This window comes from Nerophis ophidion, linkage group LG27 (genome assembly GCF_033978795.1).
Source record: "Nerophis ophidion isolate RoL-2023_Sa linkage group LG27, RoL_Noph_v1.0, whole genome shotgun sequence".
Lineage (NCBI taxonomy): Eukaryota > Metazoa > Chordata > Actinopteri > Syngnathiformes > Syngnathidae > Nerophis > Nerophis ophidion.
In genome coordinates this window covers 16,295,291-16,317,157 of record NC_084637.1, presented here as the reverse complement: position 1 = coordinate 16,317,157, position 21,867 = coordinate 16,295,291, and the positions used below count along the sequence as shown (strand labels likewise).

Genomic DNA, 21,867 nt, shown 5'->3' with positions numbered 1-21,867 from the left:
CTTAAAAGGTAAAAAGGTATAATTGTTTAAAAATCCTAAAATCATTTTTAAGATTGTATTTTTTCTCTAAAATTGTCTTTCTGAAAGTCATAAGAAGCAAAGTAAAAAAAAAAAAGAATTTATTTAAACAAGTGAAAACCAAGACTTTAAAATATTTTCTTGGATTTTCAAATTCCATTTGAGTTTGGTCTCTCTTAGAATTGAAAATGTCGAGCAAAGCGAGACCAGATTGTTAGTAAATAAATAAAATAAAAAAAAATAGAGGCAGCTCACTGGTAAGTGCTGCTATTTGAACAATTTTTAGAACAGGCCAGCGGGCGACTCATCTGGTCCTTACGGGCTACCTGGTGCCTGCGGGCACAGCGTTGGTGACCCCTGTTTTACATCAATCAAACTAGGGATGTAGATATCTGGTCAGTGTGGAATACCTTAAAACACCCTTGGAATCAACCAGGAACAGATTGCGACAAAACATCAATGACCTTTGACCCAAAGGAGTGGGGACTGTTGTAGCTGCAAAAGCAGAACCAACACCATGTTTTCTTGCTTTTTTCTGATCTTTGCAGACACTGAGGCCCTATTTACACTAGGTTATCTAGGGTAAATCACACCTAACCTTATCCGTGTCCAGACACAACAATGCCACTGTTTAAGATCCCCATACCCCATCCGTGCGCCAACGTAACGCGACCTAGTATGCATGTGCTGAAAATGCACACATCATAGTCACCTCCAGTGTTGCTTTGTGTGTAACTTCTTAAATGTAACTTATCTGAACAATATCCAGTGTTGTGGTATTTTAATTAACTGGAATCCAGTGTACTGTGGGGCCTAATTGTAGTGAATCACATCTGAGACATCCATCCATCCATTTTCTACCGCTTATTCCAAAAGGTGGGTAGTATCGTGCTACATCTACTTGAGTAACTTTTGGGATAAATCGTACTTTTAAGAATAGTTTTTAATGCAACATACTTTTACCTTTACTTGAGTATATTTATAGAGAAGAAACGCTACTTTTACTACGCTCCATTTATTTACATTCAGCTCGCTACTTTTTTTTTTACCGATCTCTGTTAATGTTTGTTTAGGTTTATGACAGACCTTCAAAGTAGGATCTACGCATGCCTGCGTTTCACCAATCACATGCAGTCACTGGTGACGTTGAACCAATCAAACAGAGCCAGGTGGTCACATGACCCGACTTAAAGAAGTTGAAAAACTTATTGGGGTGTTACTATAAAGTGGTCAATTGTACAGAATATGTACTGTACTTTACAATCTACTAACAAAAGCTTCAATCAATCAATCAATCAAAAGTGTAAAGGAAAAAAGACACTTTATTTCAACCGTACTTCCCGTCAAAAGCCTAAAGACTGATCGCACAGTTCCTGTCTTCACAATAAAAGTGCCGCCTAATCGCGCCTGCGCTAACAAAATAAGAGTCTCCGAAAGCCAGCGCAAACAAGCGAGCAAGCTACGGAGTTTGCCGCCAATGTATTTCTTGTAAAGTGTATAAAAACAAATATGGAAGCTGGACAAATAAGATGCCAAAATCCAACGACTTTAATGTGGTATTAGACAGAAAAGAGGAACTTTTTTTCTTTCAAAGCTCGAACAATTAGTTTCCTCAGTTCCCAAAAGTTTTAGTGTGGTTAAAAGAAAAGGTGATGTAACACAGTGGTGAACATGCCCTTTCCCAACTACTTTGGCACGTGTTGCAGCCATAAAATTCTGAGTTAGTTATTATTTGCAAAAAAAAAAAAAAAAAGTTTGAGTTCGAACATCAAATATCTTGTCTTTGTAGTGCATTCAATTGAATATGGGTCCTTGTTCCTTTTGGGGTCGCAGGCGCCTATCTCAGCACCATTCGGGTGGTAGGCGGGGTACAGCCTGGACAAGTTGCCAACACAGATAGACGGACAACATTCACACTCACATTCACACACTAGGGCCAATTTAGTGTTGCCAATCAACCTATCCCCAGGTGCATGTCTTTGGAAGTGGGAGGAAGCCGGAGTACCCGGAGGAAACCCACGCATTCACGGGGAGGACATGCAAACTCCACACAGAAAGATCCCGAGCCCGAGATTGAACCCAGGACCTTCGTATTGTGAGGCAGACGCACTAACCCCTCTCTCACCGTGAAGCCCATATACATACATACATACATATATATATATATATACATATATATATGTATATACACTCTTCATATTTCCAGTTGTTTGCTCAGAGTTACGAAACCGCTTTATTATGAAGCTGGCTGTAGCGCGTTCTTTCTGACGTCACTTCCTGTGTGGGGCACGGTCGTTCGGCGTCACTTCCTCTCCCAACTCACTTTGTAAACGATCAATGAGTCCATACAAAGGTAAGCGCCGGAGATTCAAGAAATACAAGGCGCACTCAGCCGTGTAAAAATTTGTCTAAGGAAGGGGACCTTAAACGCTGGTTTAGTGTGGCTGAAACTGGGTTTAGGCTAAATAATTATTCATTTAAGGGGTTAAAGGCCTTCTGAAACCCACTACTACCGACCACGCAGTCTGATAGTTTATATATCAATGATGAAATATTAACATTGCAACACATGCCAATACGGCCTTTTTAGTTTACTAAATTGCAATTTTTAATTTGTTGAAAACGTCTCTGAATGATGACGTGTACGCGTGACGTCACGGACGGTTAGGAAATATTAGCGATGCGCACACACACAACTAAAAGTTGTCTGCTTTAACCGCATAATTACACAGTATTTTGGACATCTGTGTTGCTGAATCTTTTGCAATTTGTTCATTTAATAATGGAGAAGGGTCAAAGTAGAAAAATGGATTTGGGACGCTTTAGCCTTTAGCCACACAAACACACGGTGATTCCTTGTTTAAAATTCCTGGAGGTGAAACTTTACTATGGATCAGAGCGGTCAAGCGAACAGGGATCCCGACCACTTGTCAACCGGCAGTTTTGGGTGAGAAAATTGTGGTAAAAAGTCGCCTCTTACCGGAGATCAGCTGAGCTTGTGCCGTCCATACAGCTGCCGTCGACTTCAATCAGACACAGGCGTCAACACACCCGTGGACAAACCCCTTCTGACTATCAGGTACTATTTAACTCACTAAAACACAAGCAGCACAATAGAAAGATAAGGGATTTCCCAGAATTATCCAAGTAAATGTGTCTAAAAAAATCTGAATCCGTCCCAATGCAAACGCGTTTTTTTTTTTTTTTTAGTACATCGCTATCAATATCCTCAAACACGAATCTTTCATCCTTGCTCAAATTAATGGGGAAATTGTCGTTTTCTCGGTCCGAATAGCTCTTTTTGTTGGAGGCTCTGTCACGCCAAATTTCTTCCCCCCTACAAAAACCTTCCCCCCCCATTTACTTCCAGGGTCATGATTAATTTTGTTAACGCTATATTATAAAATTATAACGCCATATTATAAAAATACAGACGTTTTGTTATTATATTATAAAAAATACATAAATTTTTTTTTTTTTACAAACACAACCTATGGGATGACGCATTTACTTTCGGGGTCACATTTCCTCACGTTTCCTCTTACGTGATCCCATAAGCTTGTGTTTGTAAATTGTTTTTGTTTTTTTTGTTCTATTTTTAAATAATATAGCGTTAACAAAACGTCTGTATTAATCATGACCCCGGAAGTAAATGTGAAGTGAAGTGAATTATATTTGTATAGCGCTTTTTCTCTAGTGACTCAAAGCGCTTTTACATAGTGAAACCCAATATCTACGTTACATTTAAACCAGTGTGGGTGGCACTGGGAGCAGGTGGGTTAAATGTCTTGCCCAAGAACATAACGTCACTGACTAGGATGGCGGAAGCGGGGATCGAACCTGCAACCTTCAAGTTGCTGGCACGGCCGCTCTACCAACCGAGCTATACCGCCCCACAAATGGAGGGGGGAAGGTTTCTGTAGGGGGGAAGAAATTTGGCATGACAGCTCCCATTAAAAACAATGTGAATATGTGAGGAGCAATCAACGGGTGACGTCATCGTCTGGGACTTCAGGTAAAGGCAGGGCTTTTCTGTTAGTGACCAAAAGTTGCAACCTTTATCGTGGATGTTCTCTACTAAATCCTTTCAGCAAAAATATGGCAATATCGCAAAATGATCAAGTATGACACATAGAATGGACCTGCTATCCCCGTTTAAATAAGAAAATCTCATTTCAGTAGGCCTTCAAACGACTTAGTATAGACATGGCCTGAGTGTGTCAGTGCGCTAAACGACATCACCCTGCGGCATTTGCCTGCACGCTTGGCTGACTGCATGGCCATAACTGCGAAAAATGGACTGCAGCAGGGATGAGGAGGGGTGGACTGAAATGTTGCCGTTGGACCTACAGTACAGTGGGCTTGCGCTATTAATGGCAACCTTTTCCAAGAGGTGATCTTGTATCTATATGGACCACTAATCATGTCCATGTGTGCGACGAGAGTGTTTCAGGGTGAGAGCGTCTGTGCTTTCATGCTCCTGTGGCACCACGCTGCCAACTGTTTTTTTTTTTTAATATACTTCCGGCAGACGGGCAGCAGGTGACCTTGAGAAAATAAGCTCCGAATGAGACAACAAACGCCCTTCTCTTGGCCGAAGGACGCTCCGTTATTGGCTCGTTCATAAAAACGGGCAGATGACACAATCACACACACACCTTCAAGTTCTCCACCTTAAAGGCCTACTGAAATTAGATTTTCTTATTTAAACGGGGATAGCAGGTCCATTCTATGTGTCATACTTGATCATTTCGCGATATTGCTGAAAGGATTTAGTAGAGAACATCGACGATAAAGTTCACAACTTTTGGTCGCTAATAAAAAAGCCTTGCCTGTAACGGAAGTAGCAGACGTCACGGGTTGTGGAGCTTCTAACATCCTCACATTGTTTACAATCATGGCCACCAGCAGCGAGAGCGATTCGGACCGAGAAAGCGACAATTTCCCCATTAATTTGAGCAAGGATGAAAGATTCGTGGATGAGGATAGTGAGAGTGAAGGACTAGAGAGAAAAAAAACAGGGCAGTGGGAGCGATTCAAATGTTAGTAGACACATTTACTAGGATTATCTGGAAATTCCCTTATCTGCTTATTGTGCTACTAGTGTTGTAGTGAGATTATACTGTCGTACCTGAAAGTCGGAGGGGTGTGGTGACCACCAGTGTCTCTGAGGGAAGCCACGGAGGAGGCAAGAGAGTCGCAGCTGCCTCTTTGACAGGTGCACGAGGAACGACGTAAGCTCCTCTCATGTCTACGGTAAGAGCCGACTTATTACCACAATTTTCTCACCAAAACCTGCCAGTTGACATGCGGTAGAGAACCATGTTCGCTTGACCGCTCCGTTCCATAGTAAAGCTTCACCTTCGGGAATGTAAACAAGGAAACACCGGCTGTGTTTGTGATGCTAAAGGCAGCCGCAATACACCGCTTCCCACCTACATCTTTCTTCTTTGACGTCTCCATTATTAATTGAACAAATTGCAAAAGATTCAGCAACACGGATGTCTAGAATACTGTGTAATTATGATAATAAAGCAGATTACTTATAGCTGGGATCGGGCTGGAAAAAAAATGTCCGCTACAATCAGAGACGTCACGCGGATGTGTCATCATAAGCGTCATCATACCGCGACGTTTTCAACAGGATACACCGGGCGAAATTTAAAATTGCAATTTAGTAAACTAAAAAGGCCGTATTGGCATGTGTTGCAATGTTAATATTTCATCATTGATATATAAACTATCAGACTGCATGGTCGGTAGTAGTGGGTTTCAGAAGGCCTTTAACTTAAATAAGGTTTATCACTTTGTAGATGGATTAGTGATTTCAAACAATTTTTTTAGTCAAATTATTCACAGCAGTTGCTGTAGATTCATTTCAATTAATCCTGATAAATAAAACTTAAATCTATAATAATAGTTTCTATAATCATGTAAAACACTTAACGTGTTGTTTTTCCAAACCTACATTTATCCAAATTATGTTGACCTATTAATCCTTTTTCGTTATTATAGTGATTTTATACATAAAGTGAAGTTAATAATTTTTATATAGCACTTTTCTCTCGAGACTCAAGGCGCTTTACATTGTGAAACCCAATATGCACGTCTTTAGGCTACATTTTAAACCAGTGTGGCTGGCACTCATGGGAGCAGTTGGGTAAAGTGTCTTGCTCAAGGTCACAACGGCAGCGACTAGGACGGCAGAAGCGGGAATCAAACCTGGAACCCTCAAGTTGCTGGCACGGCCACTTTACCAACTGAGCCATGACGCCCCGAAAGCGGACCTAAAAGGATTTTATTACACATTTAAACCACCTCCTTGTGGTCGAGATCCATCCATCCATCCATCAATTGTCTACCGCTTGACGATTGATCCGTGTTAAAGACAGAATGAATGGGGCCATGTATCGTGAGATTTTGAGCCAAAACCTCCTTCCATCAGTGAGAGCTTTGAATGGTTGACCAAATACTTATTTTCCACCATAATTTACAAATAAATTCTTTAAAATTCCTTGATTTTTTTCCCCCCCTATTCTGTCTCTCACAGTTGAAGTGTACCTATGATGAAAATTACAGACCTCTGTCATCATTTTAAGTGGGAGAACTTGCACAATCGGTGGCTGACTAAATTTGTTTTGCCCCACTGTAATATATATATATATATATATATATATATATATATATATATATATACACACATACATATACATCAAACCAACATGACCATCCAAACAACAGTACGGCAAGTTTTAATTTCAACACTGAACACGCACACAAACAAGTCTCGTTGTCGGACTCAAAACCAAAAAACCGAAAATAATTTTACCTTGTGCCTGGGTATATGTGTAGCATTGGATTTTCGGAGTTATAAACGACCATTGGCTTCACTTCAGCACAAACTAGCAGTCGGAGGCAATCTTTCATTGGCTTGTGTGCAGGTACTGCAGTGCCTTCTCCTTCGCTGTATTAAAAGTCTGCTGTGACATCTTTTTCGGTCTCATTGCAATTAAAGACTTGCTTATGAACAAATCCCCTTTCGCTGATAAAATCCTCAAAATGAAGGTGCTGCAAGGCAGAGGCTAACTACGTAGCTAAGTGGTTGTCTAGCAACCCAAAGCAATACAGCAATACAGAGTTTGGACACATTTAAAGTGATCCCTAAAACAGACTCACAACGCTCTACCCGGCGCAAGATACAACAATTGTGGAAATAAACTTGTCAGAAGTGCCATTAGCCTCAAAGCTCTTTGATATGGCTGCACCGGTGTGTACAGGATGTGAACCATACATGCCAACCTTGGGACATCTGAATTCAAGAGACAGTGCTGCAAGGAGTTCTGGTTATTTGTTCAGTTGTGTTTATGTTGTGTTACAGTGCGGATGTTCTCCCGAAATGTGTTTGTCATTCTTGTTTGGTGTGGGTTCACAGTGTGGTGCATATTTGTAACAGTAAAAATGTTGTTTATACGGCCACCTTCAGTGTGACCTGTATGGCTGTTGCTCAAGTATGACTTGCATTCACTTGTGTGTAAAAGCCGCACATTTTATGTGATTGGGCCAGCACCCTGTTTGTATGGAGGAAAAGCGGACGTGACGACAGGTTGTAGAGGACGCTAAAGGCAGTGCCTTTAAGGCACGCCCCCGATATTGTTGTCCGGGTAGAAATCGGGAGAAAGGTTGCCCCGGGAGGGACACTGAAATTCGCATACTTGCCAACCTTGAGACCTACGATTTCGGGATGTGGGGGTTATGGGGGCGTGGTTAAGAGGGGACGAGTATAATTCACCAACTTGAGTATTTCATATATATATATATATATATATATATATATATATATATATATATATATATGTATGAAATACTTGACTTTCAATGAATTCTAGCTATATATATTTATTTTATTATATAAATAAAAGAAATAGTTGGATTTCAGACGGCACCTATCAAATACACAGTAATAAAAACACAGTTCTAACTGTACTTTGCTTGCTAGTTATTAAAAAACAACAACAACACTTACCTTTCACTATTTGAGTAACCTTTGTTCTGCCATTTGCGTACTGGCGAGAGCTAGTCACTTGCCGTCAGGTGCACAACACCACATAAATCGTTGGCCAATCAAAAAGCAACCCCATAACGCTAGCCAACATTCACCAGGAGATGGCGACAGACAACATAGAATCACTCTATTACAGACGGTGTCGCCATGGCTGTAACTTCCTCGTTCTTCTGCTTCGTCTCTTTGTGTGTGCAGTTTTTTATTCAAATCCGAAGATGTTGTAACGTGATTGGGCAGGCAAGCTGTTTATATAACAGGAAAGCGGACGTGAAAACAGGCTGTCCCCACTCAGTCCGCATGAAGCTGGAGGGGGCGTGAATTTCGGGGGTTTTCCGGGAGAACATTTCTTCTGGGAGAGGCGCTGAATTTCGGGAGTCTCCCGGAAAATCCGGGAGGGTTGGCAAGTATGGAAATTCGGGATTTCTCATTCAAGTACCTCGGAGTGTGGGTGGACAATAAGCTGGACTGGACTGTTAACACAGACCACTCGTACAGGAAAGGACAGAGCAGGCTGTACTTCCTGAGGAGTCTGCGCTCATTCAACATTTGTATAAAAACTAGTGTGGATGTACTACCAGTCTGTGGTTGCCAGTGTTCTGTACTACATGGTAGTGTGCTGGGGGGGGCAGTACATCTACGAAGGACAGCTCTAGACTGGAGAAACTAATCCGGCGGGCTGGTTTTACGATCGGAATAAAACTGGATTCACTGGTGACGGTGGCAGAGAAGAGGACTGTGGAAAAACTAGTGAGCATCCTGGATGATGCTAGTCCTCCTCTGCATAACGTTATCAGTAGCCAAAGGAGCCTGTTCAGTGCTAGACTGCTTCATCCCAAGAATAAAAAACTCCTTTGTCCCACACGCTATTAGACTGTACAACTCCTCTCTGGGGCGGGGGCGGGGGGTACTCGGATGACAGGGGATGCAAAACAATAACAGAGCAATACGTTTTCATAACATGGTCACTACTGCCTAGTTTCTCTTGTTAATCTTATTTTACTGTTATATTTTTATTCTCATTGTTGCTTTTTATTGTTGTAATATTTTTCTATTTTGTTTCCATTTATACCCCCATTATTTACTTTTTAAATTTGATCTCAATTCTGTACACTGCTGCTGGAATTTTAATTTTCCTGATGGAACTCTCCTGAAGGAATCAATAAAGTACTATCTATCTATCCATCTATCTATCAAAATGGCAGCCCATTAAGGGCTTCCAGCGGCACACATTTTATGATTGAATGAATAAAGAAATCAATTAAAGTCCTACTGAAACCCACTACTACCGACCACGCAGTCTGATAGCTTATATATCAATGAGGAAATATTAACATTGCAACACATGCCAATACGGCTTTTTAAGTTAACTAAATTGCAATTTTAAATTTCCCTGGAATTTCTTGTTGACAACGTCGCGGAATGATGACGTGTACGCGTGACGTCACGGACTGTTAGGAAATATGAGCGCTGCACACACACACAGCTAAAAGTCGTCTGCTTTAAACCGCATAATTAAACAGTATTTTGGACATCTGTGTTGCTGAATCCTTTGCAATTTGTTCAATTAATAATGAAGAAGTCAAAGTAGATAGATGGTGTTGGGAAGCTTTAGTCTTTAGCCACACAAACACACTGATTCCTTGTTTAAAATTCCCAAAGGTGAAGCTTTCCTATGGATTAGAGCGGTCAAGTGAACATGGATCCTGACCAAATGTGAACCAGCAGTTTTCAGTGAGAAAATTGTGGTAAAAAGTCGCCTCTTACCAGAGATCAGCTGAGCTTGTGCCGTCCATACAGCTGCCGTCGACTTCCCTGAGACACTGGCCTCAAGACACCCGTGGACACACCCCTCCGACTATCAGGTACTATTTAACTCACTAAAACACTAGAAACACAATAGAAAGATAGGGATTTCCCAGAATTATCCTAGTAAATGTGTCTAAAACATCTGAATACGTCCCAATGCAATCGCGTTTTTTTTTCTTTTTCTAGTCCATCGCTATCAATATCCTCAAACACAAATCTTTCATCCTCGCTCAAATTAATGGGGAAATTGTCGTTTTCTCGGTCCAAATAGCTCTTTTTGTTAGAGGCTCCCATTAAAAATAATGTGAGGATGTGAGGAGCCCTCAAGGGGGGACGTCATCGTCTGCGACTTCCGGTAAAGGCAGGGCTTTTCTATTAGCGACTAAAAGTTGCAAACTTTATCGTCGATGTTCTCTACTAAATCCTTTCAACAAAAATATGGCAATATCACGAAATGATCAAGTATGACACATAGAATGGACCTGCTATCCCCGTTTAAATAAGAAAATCTCATTTCAGTAGGCCTTTAAATGTTTGTACGCCGAGACATGGATTGCACACAGATGCATGTTTGGTGCGTTTTTAACGTTTACAAACCGAAAAAAACAAGAGGCTTCAGTGAATCACAACAAACTTGAAAAGTCTAACAGATTACTCTTCATTCACAATTGAAGTTAAAAAGTGGCTTTGGAGCAATCAAAGCTGCTCACGCGGTCACGAAGGTGGCCACTATGTTTGACAGATCAACTTAATGTGTATTATATTTATCCATGACAGCCTTTTTCTTGTAAATTGTGAGGTGTGTCTGTTAAAATTATGGTGGTTTTTACAAATGATGACAGATGTGAACAAGAGCATGTATTGTCTTCGTGTAATGATGTACATGAGGTGTGGTTTTATTGTATATTAAGTATGTGTCCATGAAAGGGCATTTTATTTGATTACTTGCTATGGTATGATTTTATTGTCATTATTTTATTGCATTATTTTTGTATCCCTTTATTTTCTGTAGCCAGGGACTGCAGATGGAAATGAGCTATTTAGCTATAATCCGGTACAGAACATATCTGTCTTTGAGCTTAATGTTTCTGTGCATTGTCCCTTCAAATAAAGACTAAACTAAACTAAACGAAGTATTTTTACAGGATAGACCAGGAAGTCTGCAAAGTGTGTGCTTTGATGAAAAAGTGCTACTATATCTCTCTGCAAGGCTTACTGTCACAGTGGGCATAGTCTCACAAATACAAAGAGAGAACAAGTTAGCCTGATGAGCTCGGTAGCCAATTAGCATGTATTAGCATACATCTGCATATATCCAAGATGCTAATAAACAGTGTTGCGCAGGATTAGCATCTTGACAACAGATGTGGGGACTGTGGTGAAGCTGCATCCCAGCGTGAACAAGTGCCACCTAATGATGATTAACAGATACGGTTTCCTTTGGGCTCCCTTTTCTAGTGCCCGCTGCAGGTTGGACACCTGCTCATAGGGTTGGCATGTAAACCGGATGTGTGCGAAGCAGACACAGCACAGCAGGCCCAAGACATTAAAACGTCGTTGAGAACTTGTAGAATTAGATACCGACGTTGAAAAACTCAAACATAACGTTTAAACAACATGCTTTTTGACTACATTTAGGGGTGTAATGGTACGTGTATTTGTATTGAACTGGTTCGGTAGGGGGGTTTCGGTTCGGTGCAGAGGTGTACCGAACGAGTTTCCACACGAACATATGAAGTACTCACCTAAGCTAAAGTCTTAACAAGCTGCTCTGCTATCTGCCTCTGTCTTCTACACAGCACCCAGCTTTGTCCCACCCACACAACCATCTGATTGGCTACAACCATAGCGGTAACAGCCAATCAGCAGTGCGTATTCAGAGCGCATGTAGTCAGCGCTTCAGCGTCGAGCAGATAGGTGTTTAGCAGGTGTGCATTAGGCAGCGTACTCTCCCCAAATTATACTAAACACTTCCAAGTCAACTATTAATAACATCACTATGAGCCCGTTGACGTTCTAGAAACAAAGTCATTCGCAGTCCTGGCTTGAGGTGAAGGCTAATAAGCTTTTAGCGTAACGTTAGCTCATTTTGCGGTGTGTGTGTGTGTTACCGACAGTGTTGATTGAACTGTGTTGAAGCAGCAAAAAAGGACATGATGTTAAATGAAGAGTTTCTGTCTCTGATAGTTGATATAATAATGTAACTGCATCATTAGGCCTACATGAACTCCATGGTGTTCAGGGAGGAACAGTCTCTCCTATTGCTATTGTACAATTTTTTCAGCTATAGTTACACTAATCATTAGTATTAGTTTTAAAATTTTGATTTCTATTCGCTGTTTTAAGTGGTTTTTAATCATATTTATTTTATATTGTTTTTATATTGGTTTTATATGTTTTTTTTTTTTTTAATTCAGTCATTGGTTGAGCTCAGGATAGTATTTGAATGTTGTTTTTAATATTGTTGTGCAACACTTTGGAAACATTTTGTTGTTTAAATGTGCTATATAAATAAAGTTGATTGGATTGGATTAGTAATGCAACAGCCTAGTTTTGAATGGCAGGGTGCCTGCTATCACATGTTGATAAAAATATAACATTTACATAATAAAAATCAACTACAGGCTTCCCAAATGCTGTAATAAATTAAGCATTATGAGTTGACTTGAAACTGTTTAATGTTGCACTTTTTATATGTAGAAGAAAAGTTTTGTCATTTTATTTAATGTAAGCAACAAGTTAAGGCAGGGCCAATTTAGTGTTGCCAATCAATGTGAATGTTATCTGTGTTGGCCCTGCGATGAGGTGGCGACTTGTCCAGGGTGTACCCCGCCTCTCGCCCGATTGTAGCTGAGATAGGCGCCAGCGCCCCCCGCGACCCCAAAAGGGAATAAGCGGTAGGAAATGGATGGATGGAAGTTAAGGCAGTTTAACGTTGATTAACATGGGCAGAATGTTCCCAATTTTAAAAGGATAAAGCCATTGTTTACAAATTTGGTAAATAAATAACCAAAACATTTATATTTTGTTGTTTTCTTACTGTATCGAAAATTAACCGAACCAAAATTTTTGTGTACCGTTCCACCCCTAACTACATTTCATCAATGTCAGGTTCTGATGTTAATTTGACCTTTGAGTTTTGGTCATTTCCCAACCAATATTCTACAACACAAATACAACGTTGAAACAACATGCTTATTGACGACGTTTATTCAATGTCGAGTTGTAACAATTTGCCTTTTTAAATTAGGTCATTTCCCAACCAACAACGTGGATCCAACACTAAACATCCACCTTGCCTCAATTTACATACAACTATTATGCAACGTTGTTTCAAAGTCAGTTTTAAAGGCCTACTGAAACCCACTACTACCGACCACGCAGTCTGATAGTTTATATATCAATGATGAAATATTAACATTGCAACACATGCCAATACGGCCGGTTTAGTTTACTAAATTGCAGTTTGAAATTTCCTGCTGAGTTTCTTGTTGAAAACGTCGGTAATGATGACGCGTGTTTGTGACGTCTTGGGTTGTAGCGGATATATTAGCCCAGCACCAGACACGGCTCAAAGTCGTCTCTTTTCATCGCATAATTACACAGTAATTTGGACATCTGTGTTGCTGAATCTTTTGCAATTTGTTCATTTAATAATGGAGACTATAAAGAATAATGCTGTTGGTGGAAAACAGGTGATTGCAGCTGTCTTTAGCACCGAAACACAGCCTGTTTCTTTGTTTGTTGTAAAGCTTTAACAGAGTGGTCAAGCGAACATGTTTCTCTGTGTCAACCAGCAAGCTTTTGAATGGGAAAATTTGTGATATTAAGTCGGCTCTTACCGGAGACTTCAGTGGATTACGCGACTTCCTCCTGCAGCTCAAAAAGGCAGCTGGGATCTTGGCTTCTCTGAGAGACACTGGCGTTCACCGCAGCCATCCGACTTTCAGGTATGAATTAGTGAATTATATTTTTATATAGCGCTTTTTCTCTAGTGACTCAAAGCGCTTTACATAGTGAAACCCAATATCTAAGTTACATTCAAACCAGTGTGGGTGGCACTGGGAGCAGGTGGGTAAAGTGTCTTGCCCAAGGACACAACGGCAGTGACTAGGATGGCAGAAGCGGGAATCGAACCTGCAGCCCTCAAGTTGCTGGCACGGCCACTCTACCAACCGAGCTAAACCGGTTGGTAGAGTTTACAATCTCACTAAAACACTATTAAAACAATAAGCAGATAAGGGATCTTCCAGAATGATCCTAGTAAATGTGTCTAATTACATCTGAAACTGTCCCACTGTTTCCGCCTGGAGCCGTCGCCTTTTCTTTTTTTCTTTACAATCTCACTAAAACACTATTAAAACAATAAGCAGATAAGGGATCTTCCAGAATTAGCCTAGTAAATGTGTCTAATTACATCTGAAACGGTCCCACTGTTTCCGCCTGGAACCGTCGCCTTTTCTTTTTTTTAGTGCTTCACTCTAACTTTCCTCATCCATGAATCTTTCATCTTCGCTCAAATTAATGGGGAACTTATGGCTTTCTCAGTCCGAATAGCTCTTACTGCTGCTGGAGGCTCACATTATAAACAATGTGAGGATGTGAGGAGCCCTACAACCCGTGATGTCACGTGCACATCGTTCGCAACCTCGGGTAAAGGCAAGGCTTTTTTATTAGCGACCAAAAGTTGCAAACTTTATCGTCAATGTTCTCTACTAAATCCTTTCAGCAAAAATATGGCATTAAATGATCCAGTATGACACATAGAATGGACCTGCTATCCCCGTTTTAATAAGAAAATCTAATTTCAGTAGGCCTTTAAAAGACATGTACGTGAGATCAATGTATCAATGTCTTGTGCCTGCTGGGAGCTGACATGGCTTTATTTCAGAGAGCCTGACAGTCCATCCAACATCATTTTCATAAAAACACTCAGTTTCTTACCGCAATCCGGAGCAGGGTAGCCCGGACAGCGGCCCATCGGTCCAGCCGCCTGTCGATGACCAGGATGAATCCTACCCCTGATGCGGCAACGCTGCGATAAGGAGCAAGACACGGGTTATTTTTCTGCACTGCGTTAGAGTCGTCTATGATGTAGATTGCAAATATTTCACGGCATCACGGTGGAAGGGAAATAGATTGCTGCCAGCGTTGTGTTGCAGTCAGCAGTTTTCATCGCTAATGATCGGGATAAAACCCTTCAGTCACCATGGCAACTTTGGCTCCGCATATTTGTGTATGCAACAATCCCACCACCCGTTACGTGCACGGTGCCATATGCAGCAACCTCATCAAGATAATGTAGGTGTCAGTGTGTGTGTGTGTAATAAATGCAGCCAATTCAGTCAAGCTCTTGCTGAACATAATGTCTGACATCTCATCGCACTCACATAAAAAAACAAAGCCCAAAACACAATTTGGACATCAAATGTAGTTTTTGTTCAACAAAAAAGCAACCTAATGTTTTCTCAGCACACACAAACACTAGTAAAATGCTACCTAGCAAATGCAGCAGCAGCAGCATCCAATCTTCAATCCATCCATTCTCGGGATAAATATTCACACCATCTGCACGGACTTGAATAATCCTTCCAGATTCATCTTCAATATTCCCATGTTATCGTCCATTTATATTCCATTTTGTGGGACTCCCGCATCGCCGATCATGTGTTTGCAGATGGAGAGAGGTGACCGCTCTCATCCTTAAAGAGCACCCTTGCCTCTCCGACTCCTCCTCCGCCAGCCGCTTCACCTCCTCAGCCAATGAGAGGCCAGCTCCGCATCTTGCTGTTCTCCACACCGCCAATGGAAACGGGGGAGTGCGGCTCGAGTGGCGGTTGGGTGCGAGGAGCGGGTGGGAAAGGAGGAGGGAACTCAGAGAGGGATATGAAAAGATAATGCCGCAAGAAAAACAAAAACTAAAAGGCCGCCATGACAGAGAGAAATACATATTTATTTGTACAGTGTGATTTCACGTAGGTGTTAATATTATTATATTTTAGTATAAACAATCCAAACTGCACAGATTTCTTTATCATAATTCTTCCAATTTTATTACCAGTAGAATGGAAAAACAAACAGTCTCTATATTGAAGCTATTGTCATATATATATATATATATATATATATATATATATATATATATATATATATATATATATATATATATATATATATATATATATATATATATATATATATATATATATATATATATATATATATATATATATATATATATATATATATATATATATATACCGTAATTCCTTGAATTTCCGCCGGGGCGCTAATTAATTTAAAACCTCTTCTCACTCCTGTGCTTACCAAAGGCATGCGGTAAAAGTAAGCATGCGCTAATTATTTTAAAACCTCTTCTCACTCCTGTGCTTACCAAAGGCATGCGGTAAAAGTAAGCATGCGCTAATTATTTTAAAACCTCTTCTCACTCCGGCACTTACCAAAGGCATGCAGTAAAAATTTGAGTGTGATGTGAGCTTGGACCTTAAATCCTACTGAATAGCTCTTAATCTTCTTCCCTTTATGCAATTTCAAATTACTGGTATTGAAATCAGCCTCCTCCATTTTGAAAATGATGACAGGGGAAGTGTCACTCGTGACGTCACGAGTTCGACCAGGCAGTGATACTAAGCATGTGCTAATTATTTTGGGAAGCGAGTTTGCCCCGGCAGTAATTCAAGGCAGGCGCATACTATATGCCCTGCGTCAATTCAAGGAAATACGGTATATATATATATATATATATATATATATATATATATATATATATATATATATATATATATACATATATATACCCACATATATATATACATATATACATACACATATATACATGCCTAATGCCTACCGAGGATGTCGTAGTGGTTTGTGCAGCCCTTTGAGACACTAGTGATTTAGGGCTATATAAGTAAACATTGATTGATTGATTGATATGTATATATATATGTATATAAATATATATCCACATATACATATATATCCACATATACATATATATATACATATACATATATATATATATATAGATATATATATCCACATATATATATATATATACATATATATATCCACATATATATATATATACATATATATATCCACATATATATATATATATATACATATATATATCCACATATATATATATATATACATATATATATCCACATATATATATATATATATACATATATATATCCACATATATATATATACATATATATACCCACATATATATATATATATATACATATATATACATTATATATATATGTATATTATATATATATATATATATATATACATATATATATACATATATATATTATATATATATGTATATTATATATATATATATATATATACATATATATATATTATATATATATGTATATTATATATATATATATATATATATATACATATATATATATTATATATATATGTATATTATATATATATATATATATATATATATACATATATATATACATATATATATATATACATATATATATATTATATATATATGTATATTATATATATATATATATATATATATATATATATATATATATATATATATATATATATATAATATATATGTATAAATAAGTTTGCGAATGAGTTAATGAGGAAGCCTGCCACGTGACGTAGCCTTAAGAACCACCGATCCCTTCCCCATCAACAACAATGCTAATCAAGCAGACTTTGTGAGAGCCAACAACGATTACTTTGGGAAAAATTATGATCAGAAACTTGTATTATTGAGCTTGAACACAGATGATTAGCAATATATTTTAGAAACCGAGTGCTGAACGGATTTGACACTATAGCAGGGGTCTACAACCCGCGGCCCTGAAGACGCATGCGGCTCTTTATTGCCACCCTAGTGGCTCCATGGAGCTCTTTCAAAAATGTATGAAAATGGAAAATGATGAGGGGCAAAAAAAAAAAAAGGTTTTGTTTTAATAGTGTTTCTTTAGGAGGACAAACATGACACAAACCTCCCTAATTGCTATAAAGCACACAGTTTATATTAAACATGCTTCACTGATTTGAGTATTTGGTGAGCGCCGTTTTGTCCTACTGATTTTTGCTGCCCTTGAAGTGACCGTAGTATGTTTACATGTATAACTTTCTCCGACTTTCTAAGACGTGATTTATGCCACTTCTTTTTCTGTCTCATTTTGTCCACCAAACTATCAACGTTGTGCATGAATGCACAAAGGTGAGTTTTGTTGCCGTTATTGACTTGTGTGGAGTGCTAATCAGCTATATATGGTCACTGTATGACGGCAAGCTAATCGATGCTAACATGCTATTTAGGCTAGCTATACGTACAAATTGCATCATTATGCCTCATTTGTAGCTATATTTGAGCTCATTAAGTTTCATTTAAGTCTTCATAATTCAATTGATATCTCATGACACACTATCTGTATGTAAAATGGCTTTTAATTTTTTGCGGCTCCAGACGGATTTGTTTTTGTGTTTTTGGTCCAATATGGCTCTTTCAACATTTTGGGTTGCCGACCCCTGCACTATAGCATCAGCAGCATTGCTAGGTGCTAAACATACAATAATAAAACACTTACTGTACAATTTCCGCTCTTCCTGGGATGTCGACGGACAGGACGCTCACTTAATTCTGTTTAGATGAAGATTCAATCGCAATCCTAACTAAGGGGTTAAAAAAAAAGTTGCCACAACTACCAACTTTGTCTTTTTGGCCATCTCGGGGATGTAAAAGGCGACCAGCCTGTCAGACCATGGCCACATTTGTATACTACCAGGTGAGAGATGCAGGAATTATCATCTAAAATGTACTTTTACCAAGTTTAACACGATACAGAAGCAGCCGTTGGTTTTGTGATGTAAATAATAGCAGCGTAAGTTAGCATTAGCTCGCTGCTATCAAATAGTCCGTCTGAAATCGGCGTTTATAACAATATAGCTTATATTTGGATAATTTTCAGGTCACGACATGTAAATGGAATATTGTTGGCGCTTTCTGGATGTTTTTAGAGGCTATAATAGGCACAATAGAGGACCATTAATCTGTGGACTCAATTGTTGGCTATTTGTTTACGACTTCGAATGCATAAAAAAAAAAAGCCAAGCATATGTCTTCTTGTCTTAAATAAGAATTGTGAATGATAGACTGCACATCTCTTTCAAATGTTTGTGTATTTCCAGTACGACTGATCTAATAATATGGTCAGAGAGCAGAAGGGTTACTACAAAGATGTAGAATCGACGGAAAATGCCGAACATATTCGGAGCGGAATATTTAAAATGGCCGACTGAATTTGTGGTATTTTGTGACGTTTAGACAGCATTTTCACATACTTTGCAGATTGTAGATACAATCGGACATGGTTTAATGCAGGGGTGTCAAACTCATTTTAGCTCAGGGGCCACATTAAGGAAAATCTATTCCCAAGTGGGCCGGACTGGTAAAATCATTGCATGATAACTTAAAAATAAGGACAACTTCAGATTGTTTTCTTTTTTTAAAAATAGAACAAGCACAACCTAAAAATACACAAATGATAATGTTTTTTGTTTTTTTTTACATTTACATTAATTGAACAGTATTCTATCTTCCTTTGTCGTTATTTAAACTTTCTGTATAAATGATGTAATAATGTTCATCAATCAAATAGGTGGAATTGAGCCGAGCAGAGTTTTAAAATACTCCCATCCATCCATCCATCCATCCATTTTCTACCGCTTATTCCGTTTTGGGGTAATATTTAATCTATCAGTGGATGGAATTAATAATAATATCAGAATCCAATTACAGAATGCTATTATTGTACTTTACCCATTTTCCTCAAATAATGTACTAACACAGGTGCCTGGAACCTTTTTGGCTGAGAGAGCCATGAAAGCCAAATATTTCACAAAGTATTTCCGTAAGAGCCATATAACATTTTTCAACACTGAATACAACTAAATTTGTAAATTTTTAAGTATGACCAACATTTGTTGAGTGTAATAAGTCTCTTATTCTTTAACAACATTGTTATTATAAAAGTTAACCAATAATACATATAATACTTCTTACCATTAATGCGACATCTTGAACAGGTGCGGTAGAAAACGGATGGTTGGATTAAAATGCATGAGAATGTTTTGTAGTTTGAACGTTATTTTTGAAACTGTGATTACCAGCGGAATTATTCATTACTTATCGTGTTGAGCAATGTCAGCTAAGATTTATCTGAGACATAGGTTCCCTACCCCTGGTTTAAGCATTAGACACCTTTTTACCTGCGCCCTGCCTCCTGCTGTTTCCCAGATCTACAAAGCAATTAGCTACCGACTACCATCTACTGATAGGGAAGAGTATTACACGGTTACTCGGCATAGCTCGGTTGGTAGAGTGGCCGTGCTAGCAACCTGAGGGTTCCAGGTTCAATTCCCGCTTCCGCCATTCTAGTCACTGCCGTTGTGTCCTTGGGCAAGACACTTTACACACCTGCCCCCAATGCCAGCCACACAGCTTTAAATGTAACTTAGATATTGGGTGTCACTTTGTAAAGTGCTTTGAGTCACTAGAGAAAAGCGCTATATAAATATAACTGAGAGCCATATGTAGTCATCAAAAGAGCCACATCTGGCTCTAGAGCCATAGGTTCCCTACCCCTGTACTAACATGTGGTTCATTCTGTACATATGTAGCATCATCTACAGCAAAACTTGTGAATATGGGCTTATTTAATTAATCACACATGAAGTTAAAGGGGGATACAATTATTTCAGCATATTTATGTGCGCCCAGATAATGTGTCCCCAGTCCTCTATCTTAACAGTGCACATAACTCCGCCCCCTCTGAAGTTATGCACGCTTTAGCGACAGAGGACACACATAATTGCTATTCTGACATTCAGTGGACGCATCTAAAACAGCAGTTTCTTTCAGTAAAAAATGTCATCTTATTTTTATACAAACCCTGTTTCCATATGAGTTGGGAAATTGTGTTAGATGTAAATATAAACGGAATACAATGATTTGCAAATCTTTTTCAACCCATATTCAGTTGAATATGCTACAAAGACAACATATTTGATGTTCAAACTGATAAACATTTTTTTTTTGCAAATAATCATTAACTTTAGAATTTGATTGCAGCAACACGTGACAAAGAAGTTGGGAAAAGTGGCAACAAATACTGATAAAGTTGAGGTATGCTCATCAAACACTTATTTGGAACATCCCACAGGTGGACAGGCTAATTGGGAACAGGTGGGTGCCATGATTGGGTATAAAAACAGCTTCCCAAAAAATGCTCAGTCTTTCACAAGAAAGGATGGGGCGAGGTACACCCCTTTGACCACAACTGCGTGAGCAAATAGTCAAAGTTTAAGAACAACGTTTCTCAAAGTGCAATTGCAAGAAATTTAGGGATTTCAACATCTATGGTCCATAATATCATCAAAAGGTTCAGAAAATCTGGAGAAATCACTCCACGTAAGCGGCATGGCCGGAAACCAACATTGAATGACCGTGACCTTCGATCCCTCAGACGGCACTGTATCAAAAACCGAAATCATTCTCTAAAGGATATCACCACATGGGCTCAGGAACACTTCAAAAAACCACTGTCACTAAATACAGTTCGTCGCTACATCTGTAAGTGCAAGTTAAAGCTCTACTATGCAAAGCGAAAGCCATTTATCAACAACATCCTGAAACTCCGCCGGCTTCTCTGGGCCCGAGATCATCTAAGATGGACTGATCCAAAGTGGAAAAGTGTTCTGTGGTCTGACGTGTTCACATTTCAAATAGTTTTTGGAAATATTCGACGATATGGAAACAGGGTTTGTGCTTAGCAAACTCTTCCTGTGGGCCGGATAAAACCCGTTCGGGGGCTGTACGTTTGACACTCCTCGTTTAATGAATACAATGAAACACAATTTAGCATATCAAGTCAACTTGACCATGACAA

General features: G+C 39.0%; 1 protein-coding gene across 11 annotated transcripts in view; it reads right to left on the bottom strand.

The window, feature by feature from the left end:
• mcf2la (mcf.2 cell line derived transforming sequence-like a) overlaps positions 1–21,867 on the bottom strand; it is a 207,371-nt gene that overhangs the window by 73,353 nt on the left and 112,151 nt on the right. For 10 of the 11 annotated variants that reach the window (XM_061889826.1, XM_061889831.1, XM_061889823.1 and 7 more), the window contains one exon: positions 14,831–14,921. In XM_061889826.1, the coding sequence (XP_061745810.1) occupies positions 14,831–14,921 (91 nt within the window). Of the gene's footprint in view, positions 1–14,830; positions 14,922–15,385; positions 15,570–21,867 lie in introns of those variants that run through there. The other variant, XM_061889833.1, reaches the window with a different exon arrangement.